Source organism: Fundulus heteroclitus, chromosome 7 (assembly GCF_011125445.2).
Source record: "Fundulus heteroclitus isolate FHET01 chromosome 7, MU-UCD_Fhet_4.1, whole genome shotgun sequence".
NCBI lineage: Eukaryota > Metazoa > Chordata > Actinopteri > Cyprinodontiformes > Fundulidae > Fundulus > Fundulus heteroclitus.
In genome coordinates, this window is record NC_046367.1 from 26,740,340 (window position 1) to 26,755,133 (window position 14,794).

Below are 14,794 nucleotides of genomic sequence, written 5' to 3' on the forward strand. Positions count from 1 at the left end.
GTCACATACGCGTCTTCATTTCTGGTGCGATTAAAGGTTTAGTCATAAATGACTTGCTTTCTTTTTTGCACACAGGCCACTGCCTACATGAGATCTTTGCTCTGAGAGAGGGGAAAATCGGCCGTATTCCAGATATGGTGGTATGGCCAAGTGAGTGCATAAGCAGCGTAATGGGTGGTGGTGGTTGGGGGGGGGGGTTGTTTTTCCCTCCACCCACGTAGCATCACTGATCCTCCTGCTGGCTTAGGTGATTTAAAGGGTTAATCTCTGCAGAGGCAGGAATATTAATATGTATGAGTGGAAGCTTAATAAGGAGCGTCAGGGGGAGGACGGTTGTCATCCAATCCTCCACAGTCTGGCCCTCCACACTACAATCATGAATTATGTTTCTCTGATTGGTTTTCTCTTGTTACGGCTGGCACCATTTTCCTCATGCAAATGAGTGTTGACTGATGGCTGAAACTTGATTAGCAACCTCCCAAACGGGCAGCAAATCACCAAGACACAGCAGCCAAACTCTGGAGCAAACCGCCGTGAAATATTCACTTTTCAATCCCTGCAAGCGTAGTTATGTTTCAAATAATTATATTTGAGCTATAAGTCGCGTAAAGCGGCGCTTTTGACCAATAAAAGCATGGGAATGGATGCAGCTCTCGTCACATTTTGAAGCACTCCAGTCTAGTCAGACACAATGAAGCAGCAGCTTTACTGCTGGTTCCTTGGCAATGTACAGTACTTTTTATACAATGTTCAAGAAACGGGACTCGTTTGTTATTTGCTCAGTATGATTGCTATGCTTAACATTTCTGTTTTTATGGCTGGAATTTTTAAATGATGGTAACTTTTCTTTCAGACTGTCACAATGATGTCGTGAAGATTGTGGAGCTGGCTTGCAAACACAATGTTTGCTTGATACCTTATGGAGGTAAGTCCTACAACCAGTGCATGTCAGTTTTTACATTTTTTTATGCATCTATAATCTCTTATGAAAACGGTTTATGTATTTACATTTTGGTGTAATTTTTGGACCAATAAAGCCCTTGAGAAACCCACTAAGGTGGTAAATGGGTTTAGCAAACGCTAAAGATTTTTATCCTCTGATGTTTGTTTTTCCACTGAAGCATAAAATTTATATCAGGAAACCTAATTTATTACCACTGAAAACATGTCTTCTGTTTAAAATGATCTCATCTTTCTTTCTGTTCCACCAAAACCTTTTCTGTCACTTCTGTTTACCATTTCCTGACTGCAACAGAGAGTGGCACATTAACTAAATTATTAGGTTACAAATTGTGAGCAGTGGCAGAGGAAAACAGTAGAAGAGAGTTTGTCCAAAAGCATCCAGTCACACATTCTGCAACTCATTTTCTCATAAAATGTCTAAAGAACAGAAGCGAAGTCAGTTAAACGAGCTTGTATTTCGTCTTGCAGAAGGTGATCTTAATGAAAGTTTAAAACTCGTATACTTAAATAGTTTAAACGCCTGTGTTTTGCTACCATCTTTAGTCGGTACTTAAGTGTTTATGGTGGTAATAATGAGGATTTCTGAGCTTCAAGTTGGAAAAACCAAACAAATTGTAATTCCCTCATGGAAAGCTGGACTTCACCGGGCCTACCGGAGCTCAATGTTAAATATAGCTGCCGTACACGTGGGAACTAGGGCTGCACAATGATGGCAAATGATGGGGAAATAATTGATTGATGATGATAGTTGTAATAAGTCCACATTGTTGTCATTCTTTTCTTTCTCATCTGTGCGTCCAACTCTGTGTGTGACCTCTATCTTCCATACCATCATCTATTTCCTGTGTGGCCATTAACTGCACAGAGACGTCATCCGGCAGGCCGAATATTGTAACTGAATGGGGAAAAATGTACACTAATGACACTGAAAATATACCGGCCCACAAATACTGCATTTGCTTTGTAATGTTGCCATTCTCTGATGCTGTGAGGATGACATTTTTGCTACCTGTTGTGCAGCCTTCATAGAAATCTGAAGCAAAGTTAAACCGGGAAGTTGCACTTCTGACTGCTTCCTGTTAAAATGGTGGCACACATAGTACTGCAAAATGTTTGTTTTAACATTTGAATTGAAATTTCCTGCTCGTGTATTTCTGATAGCTGTTAGCTCTACAACAGTTTTTGACCGGCAGCTAAAACGCACTAAACTCAAGAGGCCCTAGATCCGACTTCTGATATCCAAGGCAAATTGAGCGACACTAGAGATTCTTGCTTTTGGACTTTAGTCTCCTAGTTCATAGCCTGTTTAAAAGCTTCTTCTTTGTAACCTTCATGGGCCTTTTTATGAGACATTTAGTCCTGCAAAAAGAGAAGCTCGATTTATTGAAGATGACTTTATTCGGGCCAATGAGAGTTAATCTTTTTTAGATTCTTGTCACTGTTAACTGGGGTGTGTAATGTGTCTCAAACAATATCTTCTTCGACTTATACGTATCTTGTTGTTACAAGAAAAGAGCGCTACTGAGAAAATGTTGTATAAAGAGTTGTTTTCCTCTCTCAGGTGGAACCAGTGTGTCTAGTGCCCTCGAGTGCCCACCAGAGGAAACCAGATCTATTGTCTCACTCGATACCTCACAGATGGTATGTAAATACTAGTCTCTGTTTGTGGAAAACAACTCACCACGTGTTGTCGGAACTGTATAAATGAGTCGGATCAATAAGAAATGTCAATTGCCAGATGAGTCGGAGAAGTGTTGCACAAGTTTTCTTTCAGTTTGTTGGAAAATGTTTGCTGACTGTATGCAGTATGACTTGACAAATCAGGAAATGCATCTCCATTAAACAGCCTCAAACATGACATTCATGTTGTTTCAACTTGTTGCCACTTATTCACTGATGCACGCTTTTCTAGGGAAGTTTTTTTTTTTGGGGGGGGGGGGGGGTTCTGTATAGAGATTTATAAAAACAAATCCTGGTTTGGGACCATTTTAGTTTAAAAGATACAAAGTCATACAAGCACCATTTGCTGAAGGAATATACATATTGCTTGAATTTTTGTGACGCTACAACCTCAACCTTTTAATGTATTTTATTGGGATTTTGCAACAAAAAGCAGCAGTATTGTGGATAATTGTGAAGTGGGAAGAGATTATTCATGGTGTTTAGGAGTTTTACAAATACAAATCAGAAAAATGTGGCTTAGATTAGTTTCCAGACCCATTTGCTTTGATACAATACCCTGTAAATGAAATCTAATATCACCAGTTAAACTTCAGCTCTCTGTGTAATTCAATCTCAGTATCCATCCTGCTTTTCTGGGAAGGCCTCAAATGCAAGAGCGGAAAGACAAAAGTTGCTGTTAAAAGAAAAGTTTTAAAAGTTTGCCACAAGCCAAAATATTAGATCGCCCTGAACACACCCTGCATGCTGTGAAACCCGGTGGTTGCAGCATCATGCTCTGGGATCAGGGTTTATCGGGAGCTAGCTGAATGAAGCTAATTGGTCTTAAGCTGTTTTGCAAAGAAAAATGGATTAAAAAAAATCCAGTCATTTGCACATCTGGTTGTCCCATTTTAGAAAAAACTGAAAGGTTCTCCAACAAAATACTGTCTGAGGCGGTGAATAGGGCTGAGCCCCACACTTTTTCGAGCTCTGACCCTTTTATATTATCCAAAGTAAGCCACTGTAGCCACGATGATGCTTTATTTTCCTCCGTATAAACACGCGCTGCAGCCCTTTGATCCAGGCGCACATAGTGGTGATATACAAGCTGTTAGGATGCCGTTAAAACTGTTGGGTTGCTTAGACATCAGTGATCAGTGTTGGGTGTCAGGGGCCAGAGGTAAAGCAGCTGCCACGAACACACATGAAAGTAGCAAAGTGATAGGAACATAAAGTTTATTACCTCCGAGGAGTGATTGATGGCAGAAATGACACCGCTTCCTGCAAGTAGGGGTGAGCTGCGCGCCCAGGGGACTAAACGAGAGGCTTGTATTTGGATTTAAATGTTAACTTCAATTAAGGCGACCGTTATCTCCGTCCTGTAGCACATCTGCATGCAGTTATCCTCAAATACCGATGGGGGGGGGGAATATGACGATCGTTGAAAGAATGGTGCTAGCCAGCGCTGTTGAGTGCTTTGACCATGTATGAGGATTCCCAGCGGCAGACAGAGTTGGGACAGTTTTCATTACAGCCATTAAGATGACACACCTTACACATCAAAAACCTTTATGCAGTTTTTTTCCACTGTTGTTTCTTAAAGTGTAAAGCATTTTTAAATGTCTAACCACCTCAATAATATGTTTTTTTTCCCCTCTTTTCTCCCAGAACCGTATTTTGTGGATCGACGAGAAAAATCTAACCGCGCGCGTGGAGTCTGGCATCGTCGGTCAGGATCTGGAGAGACTGGTAAATACAGCTCATCCGTCCGTAGCGATTCACACAAAGAGCTAAGATGAGCTCCGAACTAGGCCAGTGCTCCAGCTGCGTGCCCCTTTCCCGATGCCGCCGCGCCCGCTGACCTTGGCTCTCTCTGCTCAGCGGATTTTCCCAGGATTGAGGAAGGTAGCAGAGCGCTGAAGGAGGGAGATTAGCGAGTGAGACGGCGGTCGTGAGCAGATGGCACCATCAAGCTAATTCAGAAAAATGGAGCGGGAGCAGGCGTTTGATGTAGAGGAATGCGTGAGCTGCATCTAAAGCAGACGCCACCTCTGCGTTTAGACGGAACTGGGCTGGTGGAGCAGATGGGTCTGAAATATAAACTGCTTTCCAGAGGCTGGCTGTGATAAAACAAAAACCTGGCTTTACTTCGGTGCTTCTGGGGAGTATTGTTCTTATTGTTAAAGGTCTTTATTCTCGTTACTGCTCATAATCAGGGGTTAGATATGCCTCCTAATTACCTGAAGATCCTTCTAGAAGCTGAAGGGGCAGCGCATGAATGTTTTTAGTGATTGTTTTGCCCCCCCCCTCCTAAAAGGCCTGTTTTACGCAAACTAAGTGCCTTTTAAAGTGCCTTAGGAAATGGCACATGATGAAGTTATTTATCGAATTAATGTAATTTATGAGAATATCATAAATATAGAAGGAGAAAGGATGCCCAGATCCCGTCCAATCCCTTCAGATCAGGATGCCGATCTCTGCCTTTTTAAATTATCACTGATGGAGTCCTCGACTACGTTCGTCTTACGATACGCGCTGCTGTTGTACTGCAGACCTGCACGATACCAGGAAAATGTGATATGCAATCATTTTGAGTACCGAAATGGTTTTATGAGCATAGATTACGGTGTTATTGTCTGTTGCTTTGGAAGTATTTGGTATTCGGCAAACATAAAGTACTCCATGCAAGAAAGTAACATTGTTTTAGAAAAGAGACATACATGTGGCTGCAGCTTCTGTGTTAGCAATGAAGCAGTGTAGTTGCATGGCATTTGTTTTTTTGATATTATCAAATCAATGTGTTCAGCGTCACATGGATACATGCAGATTATTTTGTTATGTACTGTGCAGCCTTATTGCACTCTCTGTGATATTAGCCGCACCCCCAGCGGCACGGTGTGTGCAGCCGGTTTTCTTTTACATTCATAGACTATTTTCTTGTGTGTGGCCATAATAGCACTCTATAATTAGGTGACTTCTTTTCACCCATTACCAAGATTTCACTGTGACTGTAATGGCTGCTGCAGCTCGCCGTCGGGCTCTGCACACAGTGTTTGGAGCCGCGCCGAGACTCTAGTCGCTCCACTTTATGATCTTCAAAGCAAAGTTTCAGCTTTAAGAAACAGAGGAGCAACTTTTTTATTCTGCAAAATCTGTCTCTAAGCACAATACATTATTTATCAATAGATTATATAATAGTAATTATCCCCAAGGGGCAAGTTCCAAGCCGAGTTACCAGCAAATTATATTTAAACGGAATAAACTTGGAGATGTTGGGCAAACTGCTTTGCATGAAGACTTCGTCAGCAGGAGCAATGCGTGAATTTATTAAAGGCTTTAGCTGTGCGTGTCAGATTTATCTTTAGAAACATAAAGTTGCCTTCTAGAAACTCCTTTTGGATCTAAATATGTGTTGCTGTGAAAAAATACAAAAAAAACTTGTTGCATTAGTGACGTTGGATATAATGCCCTAACTAATACAGAGCAGGTAATGCTTCGGTTTCATTCTGTTGCTTCTTATGTAGTATTGATTTTTTTTTTTTATATATATAGATTAATATGACCAAAGTGTCAGGATGCAGCTTATTGGCTGCATGCTGAGCCTCTCTCCCTCTCTCTTGTTCCTGCGCAGCCTGATCAGTTTCACCTGGCAGGCTGCAATTAACCCACAACTGCTTCCACCTGTTCCCACTGCTTTATCAGACTCACCTCTTTCGGTTCCCGTTGCCGGTCCATAGCGTTCACTCCCGCTCAGTCCCTGCCAGTTTTTCTTGTCAGCTCCGTTTGTACCCGTCAGCCTGAAGACTCCGTTCACCTGGTCTTGTTTCAGTCAGCCCATAGACTTTCCGACAGTTTTGTTTCCTCCAGTATTCAGCTCAGACGTTCAGACCTCCACCGTTCGGCTCAGACGCTCAGACCTCCACCGCTCGGCTCAGACGTTCAGACCTCCACCGCTCGGCTCGGACGTTCAGCCCTCCACTTCGGCTCGGACATCCTGTGCTCCACTACTCTGCTCTGAGGTTCTGCTCGCCTCTGCTCAGCTCTGATGCTCTGCTCGCCACTGCTCGGCTCTGAGGTTCTGCTCGCCTCTGCTCAGCTCTGATGCTCTGCTCGCCACTGCTCGGCTCTGACGTTCTGCTCGCCTCTGCTCGGCTCTGATGATCTGCTCGGCTCTGACGTTCTGCTCGCCTCTGCTCGGCTCTGATGCTCTGCTCGGCTCAGATGCTCTGCTCGCCTCTGCTCGGCTCTGATGATCTGCTCGCCACTGCTCGGCTCTGACGTTCTGCTCGCCACGGCTCGGCTCCGATGCTCTGCTCGCCTCTGCTCGGCTCAGATGTCCTGCTCTCCAGTGCTCGGCTCCAGAGTTCCTCCCGGTCAGTCTCTCCACACTCCTCCTGCCAGCCAGCTTCTACACCCTTCACCTCCGTCCGTTGAAAGACTCTGGTCTCATCCTCCATCTTCCAAACTATTCAATAAAACTCACTCATAAGAACTGACTCTGTGTGTGCGTGCTGTGTCCGGGTTCATCCCAGAAAAATATATCATAACATTATGGACCGGCCCAGGGATGAACCCGAGCACGCACAGAGCCTGGTGTAGAAGCTGGTAGGATCTGCCTCGCCTCCGGTTCGTCTCGCCTGGGTCGCAAAGTTGCGACGCCACGCTTCTGGATTCATCTTGCCTGGGTCGCTGAGTTGCGACGCCACGTTTCCGTCTCGTCTCGCCTGGGTCGCAAGTTGCGACGCCACGTTTCTGTCTCGTCTCGCCTGGGTCGCAGAGTTGCGACGCCCCGCCTCTGACTCTGTTTTCCTGGTCCGCCTTCCCCGCTGCTCAGCATTAAGGACGGCGCTCCTCGCTGTCGCTGCCCAGCGCTAACTTTTGCTTCTGCCCAGCATATTCAGACTTTGCTGCCCAGCGCCTTCTGGTTTTTGTTTGGAGTTATTTTTTGGTGTTGTGTTCTAGATCTGCTTTAGTTTCTAGTCTTTTTGTATATTTTTTATTGTTTTAGAAGAATTATTTCCGCCTTCTGTTCTTTGTTTTGGCTCAACCTTAGTTTTTGCTTTACTTAGGATTTTTTTTAGATTTATGTTGCTTTTGAGTATTGTGTTTTATTTTGTTTTGTCCGGGTTTTTGTGTCCCAGGTTTATTCTAGTCATTCGGGGTTTTCTTTAGTAGTCTAGTTTTTGGTTTTCTTAGTCAGCTAGTTCGGGTTTTTGTTCTCTGTCTTCTTGTTTTAGCCAGAGCCCTGATTTAGTGTTCTAGGTTCGCCTTAGTCTTCTGAGTTTTGTTTTTGAGTTCCAGTTTTTTTTTACTTTAGACTTCTTGTTTGCTTTCTGTACAGATTTCTAGCTCTAGTTATCTAGTTTTTCATTAGTTTAGTCGTACTTGCCCTCATCTCCCTGTTCTGTTTCGTTTCATAGTTTTGCTTTAGCGTTTGGTTCCTTTCCTAGTTGTCAGTCTTGTTTGTAGATCCGGTTTCAGCCCTGTAGTTTCGTTAGCTCTGTAGTCCCTGTCTTGACCCTGTAGTCCCTGTCTAGCCCCTGTAGTTTCAGTCTAGCCCCTGTAATTCCAGTCTAGCCTTTGTAGTTTCTGTCCTAGCCCTGTAGTTCTAGTCTTGTTCTGTATTTGTTTTTTCTTTATTTTAGTTTTGTTTGTCTTTATTTTTCCCCCTTTAGTATTTAGGTGTCTGGGTTCCTGCGCTGTATGGGGTCCTGCGTTGGATGGAGTCCAGCGCTCTTAAAGGTCCCTGCGCTTTCTAGGTCCCTACACCCTTCTCCTGTTTTCGTTGTATGTTTTGCTCGGTTTGGGTTAGTTTAGTTCCCTTCAGTAGTTGTTTTGTTCTGTCTTGTCCTAGTGTATCTGTGTTGTTCCCTTGTTTAGGCGCATGCAGGTCGCCGCCAGAGCCCTCCGGCGCACCCATGTCGCCGGCTGAGCCCTCTGGTGCGCCAGACTGTCGCTGCCCTGCGCATGCAGGTTGCCGCCAGAGCCCTCCGGCGCTCCTATGTCGCCGGCTGAGCCCTCTGGTGCGCCAGCCTGTCGCTGCCCAGCGCACGCAGGTCGCCGCCAGAGCCCTCCGGTGCTTAAGTCGCTGTCTGTGCCCTCTGGCGCGCTTGGCCTGTTGCTGCCTAGCTCACCCTCTAGTTCCCTGGTGTTTAGGTCTTGTTTTCCTGGCGTTTAGATTTAGTGTTCCCCGGCGTGTTAGGACGCCCTCTGATTCTCGGTTCCCCAGCGTGTTAGGACGCCCTCTGATTCTCGGTTTCCCGGCGTGTTAGGACGCCCTCTGATTCTCGGTTTCCCGGCGTGTTAGGACGCCCTCTGATTCGTGGTTCCCCGGCGTGTTAGGACGCCCTCTTTTCTCGGTTCCTCGGCGTGTTAGTACGTCCTCCGTTCTTGTTCCCTGGTGTTTTAGATATTCCTGTTTCCCTTGTGCCCCGGCGTTCCCTTTGCGCCCCGGCATTCTTCTTCCTGGCGCCTGGCGTTCTCTTCCCCAAGCCCCGGTGTTTCCCTCACGCCCCGGCGGGCTTTCCTCTGGCGTTGTCGTACGCTTGTTCTTCCCTCTGGCGTTGTCGTACGCTTGTTCTTCCCTCTGGCGTTGTCGTACGCTTGTTCTTCCCTCTGGCGTTGTCGTACGCTTGTTCTTCCCTCTGGCGTTGTCGTACGCTTGTTCTTCCCTCTGGCGTTGTCGTACGCTTGTTCTTCCCTCTGGCGTTGTCGTACGCTTATTCTTCCCTCTGGCGTTGTCGTACGCCTGTTCTTCCCTCTGGCGTTGTCGTACGCCTGTTCTTCCCTCTGGCGTTGTCGTACGCCTGTTCTTCCCTCTGGCGTTGTCGTACGCCTGTTCTTCCCTCTGGCGTTGTCGTACGCCTGTTCTTCCCTCTGGCGTTGTCGTACGCCTGTTCTTCCCTCTGGCGTTGTCGTACGCTTGTTCTTCCCTCTGGCGTTGTCGTACGCTTATCCTTCCCTTTGGCGTTAAGTACGCCCGTTCCTTCCCTTTGGCGTTAAGTACGCCCGTTCCTTCCCTTTGGCGTTAAGTACGCCCGTTCCTTCCCTTTGGCGTTAAGTACGCCCGTTCCTTCCCTTTGGCGTTAAGTACGCCCGTTCCTTCCCTTTGGCGTTAAGTACGCCCGTTCCTTCCCTTTGGCGTTAAGTACGCCCGTTCCTTCCCTTTGGCGTTAAGTACGCCCGTTCCTTCCCTTTGGCGTTAAGTACGCCCGTTCCTTCCCCTTGGCGTTAAGTACGCCCGTTCTTTCCCCTTGGCGTTAAGTACGCCCGTTCCTTCCCTTTGGCGTTAAGTACGCCCGTTCCTTCCCTTTGGCGTTAAGTACGCTCGTTCCTTCCCTTTGGCGTTAAGTACGCCCGTTCCTTCCCTTTGGCGTTAAGTACGCTTGTTCCTTCCCTTTGGCGTTAAGTACGCCCGTTCCTTCCCTTTGGCGTTAAGTACGCCCGTTCTTTCCCCTTGGCGTTTTGTACGCCCATTCTTTTCCTTTGGCGTTAAGTACGTCCGTTCTTCCCTCTTGGCGTTTTCGTACGCCTATATTTTCCCGTGACGCTGTCATGCGTCCGTTTCGCCTCGGCGTTTCCCTCACGCCCCGGCGATCTCGCCCCTTGGGCCCCTGCGCTCCTCTCACGCTTCGGCGTTGTTTCTCCTTGGCGTTTCCACACGCCCGTTCCTTGCCCTTGGCGTTTCCACACGCTCGTTCCTTGCCCTTGGCGTTTCCATACGTCCGTTCCTTCCCCTTGGCGTTTCCATACGCCCGTTCCTTCCCTTTTGGCGTTTCCATACGCCCGATCCTTCCCTTTTTGGCGTTTCCATACGTCCGATCCTTCCCTTTTGGCGTTGTGTTGCGCCCGTTCCTTCCCTTTGGCGCTGTGTTGCGCCCGTTCTTTCCCTTTGGCGCTGTGTTGCGCCCGTTCCTTCCCTTTGGCGCTGTGTTGCGCTCGCTCTTTCCCCAGCGCTGTCAAGTACTCGCTTTTTCCCCGGCGCAGTCAAGCGTTCGTGTCTTTCCCTGATGTGCCGCCCCCTGATTGTGCTTTGGCACATCAGTGTTCTCTAGCTCCTTGGTTCCCCCCGTGTTCTTTGGCTCCTTGATTCCCCGCTGTTCTCTAGTTCCTTGGTTCCCCGCTGTTCTCTAGCTCCTTGGTTCCCCGTGTTCTCTGGCCCCTTTGGTTCCCCGTATTCTCTGGCCCCTTTTGTGTTTGCAGGCTCTTTGGTCCCTCAGTGTTCGGTTTCGACTCTTGCCCGCCTTCCTGGGCCCCCTCCACCCGCCCGGCGTGGGGATTCTGGGCCGTCCGGTGTCCGGCCTTGGGGGGGGGGTACTGTCAGGATGCAGCTTATTGGCTGCATGCTGAGCCTCTCTCCCTCTCTCTTGTTCCTGCGCAGCCTGATCAGTTTCACCTGGCAGGCTGCAATTAACCCACAACTGCTTCCACCTGTTCCCACTGCTTTATCAGACTCACCTCTTTCGGTTCCCGTTGCCGGTCCATAGCGTTCACTCCCGCTCAGTCCCTGCCAGTTTTTCTTGTCAGCTCCGTTTGTACCCGTCAGCCTGAAGACTCCGTTCACCTGGTCTTGTTTCAGTCAGCCCATAGACTTTCCGACAGTTTTGTTTCCTCCAGTATTCAGCTCAGACGTTCAGACCTCCACCGTTCGGCTCAGACGCTCAGACCTCCACCGCTCGGCTCAGACGTTCAGACCTCCACCGCTCGGCTCGGACGTTCAGCCCTCCACTTCGGCTCGGACATCCTGTGCTCCACTACTCGGCTCTGAGGTTCTGCTCGCCTCTGCTCAGCTCTGATGCTCTGCTCGCCACTGCTCGGCTCTGAGGTTCTGCTCGCCTCTGCTCAGCTCTGATGCTCTGCTCGCCACTGCTCGGCTCTGACGTTCTGCTCGCCTCTGCTCGGCTCTGATGATCTGCTCGGCTCTGACGTTCTGCTCGCCTCTGCTCGGCTCTGATGCTCTGCTCGGCTCAGATGCTCTGCTCGCCTCTGCTCGGCTCTGATGATCTGCTCGCCACTGCTCGGCTCTGACGTTCTGCTCGCCACGGCTCGGCTCCGATGCTCTGCTCGCCTCTGCTCGGCTCAGATGTCCTGCTCTCCAGTGCTCGGCTCCAGAGTTCCTCCCGGTCAGTCTCTCCACACTCCTCCTGCCAGCCAGCTTCTACACCCTTCACCTCCGTCCGTTGAAAGACTCTGGTCTCATCCTCCATCTTCCAAACTATTCAATAAAACTCACTCATAAGAACTGACTCTGTGTGTGCGTGCTGTGTCCGGGTTCATCCCAGAAAAATATATCATAACACAAAGGTATTAGTTTACTGTAGGCTATATATTATTAAGGTTTTATAAGATAGTCCAGTGTAATTTAAAGCCTTTTTGGGTTTATATTAGTGCTCCTCTTGGCTTTTGTGGAGCTGTAAATATCTGCAGAGCTATAAAGCCTTAGTTTCTACTTTGCTGTTTAACTATAAAAGCTGCTACAGAGCAGTAATTATATATTCCCTCTCCGCTTGCTCAGTTTTTTTGTTGTTGTTTGTTTGTCATTAAAACATTCTTGTGGGTTTACAGCATCAGATGTATTCCAAACATTTTTTTGGCTCCGTTTTTTTTTGAAAGCACCACAACAGACGCACGCTGTTTTCCCTTCTCTCGCAGCTTAATGAGAGCGGCTACTGTACGGGCCACGAGCCCGACTCCATGGAGTTCAGCTCCCTGGGGGGCTGGGTTGCTACGAGAGCGTCGGGCATGAAGAAGAACATCTATGGCAACATCGAAGATTTGGTGAGTCACGCCTCCCCACCCCGCCCCCCCCTTTCTGCCTCGCCGTGTGTTTGATCCCCACCACGCAACGAGGGAACACGAGTTCCTGCGCAGTAATTAGGGAGAACATAACTGGCAGCAGAGTTTTTCGACTCGCCCCTCACTGCTTCACTTAGATTTATGCAGTTGTTACAGAATAAGTTGTGAAAAAAAAAAAAAAAGGCACTACATGTAGGGTCTTTACACGGTCTGGAATTTGACTTCAGTGTTTTCCAGGTATGGAAAAGTGGGGAAAACAACACGAGTCTGGGAAAAAAATGTGCTCCCTCATTGCTCTTTTTCCTTTCATTTTCCCCTTTTATCCATCCTAGCCTTTCATTCTGACTTCTGTAGTACTATCCTTGTATCCTACCCTTGTTTCCTTACCTTCATCCTACATTTTGTGTTTCCATGTTCCATTTCCTATGCTTTGCTGCCTTTATAAACAGCCATGTTTTTCAGCTATCAGCCATTTCTTTATGCTTAACTTTACCCTTTTTATATTTTGAAATGACCAAAAGACAGAAAATGCTGTAAACATTGTGTCTAGAGAGGTATTTAGATTAAAAGCTCTTGCTTAACTCCTTTCGCTTCTGTGAAAAAGTACTAACACCTTGTTGTTGTTTTTGATGTCTTGCCATTGAATAGGTGGTCCATATTAAGACGGTCACTCCTCGAGGTGTGATCGAAAAGAGCTGTCAGGGGCCACGGATGTCCACGGGTCCAGACATTCACCACTTCATCATGGGCTCTGAAGGTGTGCCAGCCGGCTCGTGGGTTTTCACCACACATTAACTTGTGCATATCTGTAAGGACTTGGTGATAAAACAGTAACACCAGGACAGTTCTCACGCGCTTCATCGCTCACACATTAACCAGCTTTGGTGGAAACTCGTCCGGAGCGGTATATGTAAAGAAACGGGCTTCTGCTGCACTCCATCTGCAGTGCCCTGTCCTTGTGAATGCCCACAGAGAATAGTGCCATATGCCAAGTTTCCCTACATAATGAGGGGGTTCAGAGAGGCTCGGCGCTGCTATGTTAAGCAGCTGTGGATACAAACTTTATATTGGCTGTGCAAAGCTCAACAATCTGCTCCCTTGGTTTGGCTGGAGATTGCTGCATAAGTCTCAATTTGTGCTGATTGGGTGTGGAAAGCTGCATATAACGCTGGAATCATACACATGTAATTTAACACGGCACATTAATTTAATACACACTGGTAAATCATCAGCTCTACTCTTGCTATAATGATTTTGCAGTGATAAAGACAGACTTGTTAATTTACACATTTGAATAGCCAGGGTTCATTTTTTTCCCCTCCTTTTTGTTGCCAGCTTTGCTTTCTGCATACTGATTGTGATTGGTTATATGATGCCAACTCCTCCTGTTCTGTGTGCACACACATCTAAGGCTGACAATTCTCTTTAGCCTTATAATTTAGGAGCCTCTTTATTCTTTTGAAGAACTAGAATATATGCTGTGTATTTGAAATCTGCTACTTAGTGCAGACTCATCTGCTCATGTTACTGTAAATCAGATTATCAGTGTACGTATTAGGGTTGTTCGGTATACGGGTACTAATTTGGTACCCGGGTACTTAAACTGTACTATACTGCATTTGGATGGGACCGGTACATGCAGCAGCCGCAACAGTGCAGCGGCATCCCAGAGAAGACTAGATTCAGCGGGTTTTCACACCCTTCTAGTGACTTTTTTTCAGAAAAGCGACTAGCGACAGATCCAGCGACTTTTCTGTGTTGTTGAGGCTTCGGCAGCAACACGTAAAAGCATCGATCGGTCTGCAGTGTACTGTTTTTAGCGAGCAGTAAGTGCTGCTGCCCCTCTCCCATCTTCCAAGCGCTGAAGTCAGAGCTTCGTCCTGGCCCATGCCTTGTGGCAAATTTCTCAAGGCTTTCTGTCAACGGTTACTTTCTTTTACCCACTGTTGCATAACTGCAGGATTTGCAGAATGCATGACTAATAGTTGTCCTGTTGAAAGACTGCCCTGCCTGAGCTGTGGATCACCGCTGCACCTCCTGATTCTATATTAGATGCTAAATTGTAGTTGAGCCTTACTCTTTCCTTGTAAAGGTGCTGGATTGAACATTGCTACATGAGACGTCTAACGCTTGAGACATTTTATAATCTAATCTTTAAACTTCCCTATAACCTTTCTGCTGTGTTCTTTAGTCTTCATGATGTTGTTTGTTCACTAGTCTTCTAAACTTCTGAGTCCTTCACACAACAGCTGGATTTATACTGAGATTTATTTCCACACATGTGGACTCTATTAACTCTATTAACCACTTAGGAGACTTGAAGACAATTGCGTGCACCAGAGTTATTCTGGGATATCGGAGTAACTCGGGCCTG

At 47.0% G+C, this 14,794-nt stretch overlaps 1 protein-coding gene across 1 annotated transcript in view; it reads left to right on the forward strand.

Moving 5' to 3' along the window:
* Positions 1 to 14,794, forward strand: part of agps (alkylglycerone phosphate synthase) — a 48,583-nt gene that overhangs the window by 9,983 nt on the left and 23,806 nt on the right. The window contains exons 5-10 of the mRNA XM_036139330.1: positions 76 to 150; positions 854 to 925; positions 2,525 to 2,604; positions 4,294 to 4,374; positions 12,277 to 12,402; positions 13,069 to 13,177. Coding sequence (XP_035995223.1) covers positions 76 to 150; positions 854 to 925; positions 2,525 to 2,604; positions 4,294 to 4,374; positions 12,277 to 12,402; positions 13,069 to 13,177 — 543 coding nt within the window. The remainder of the gene's footprint in view (positions 1 to 75; positions 151 to 853; positions 926 to 2,524; positions 2,605 to 4,293; positions 4,375 to 12,276; positions 12,403 to 13,068; positions 13,178 to 14,794) is intronic.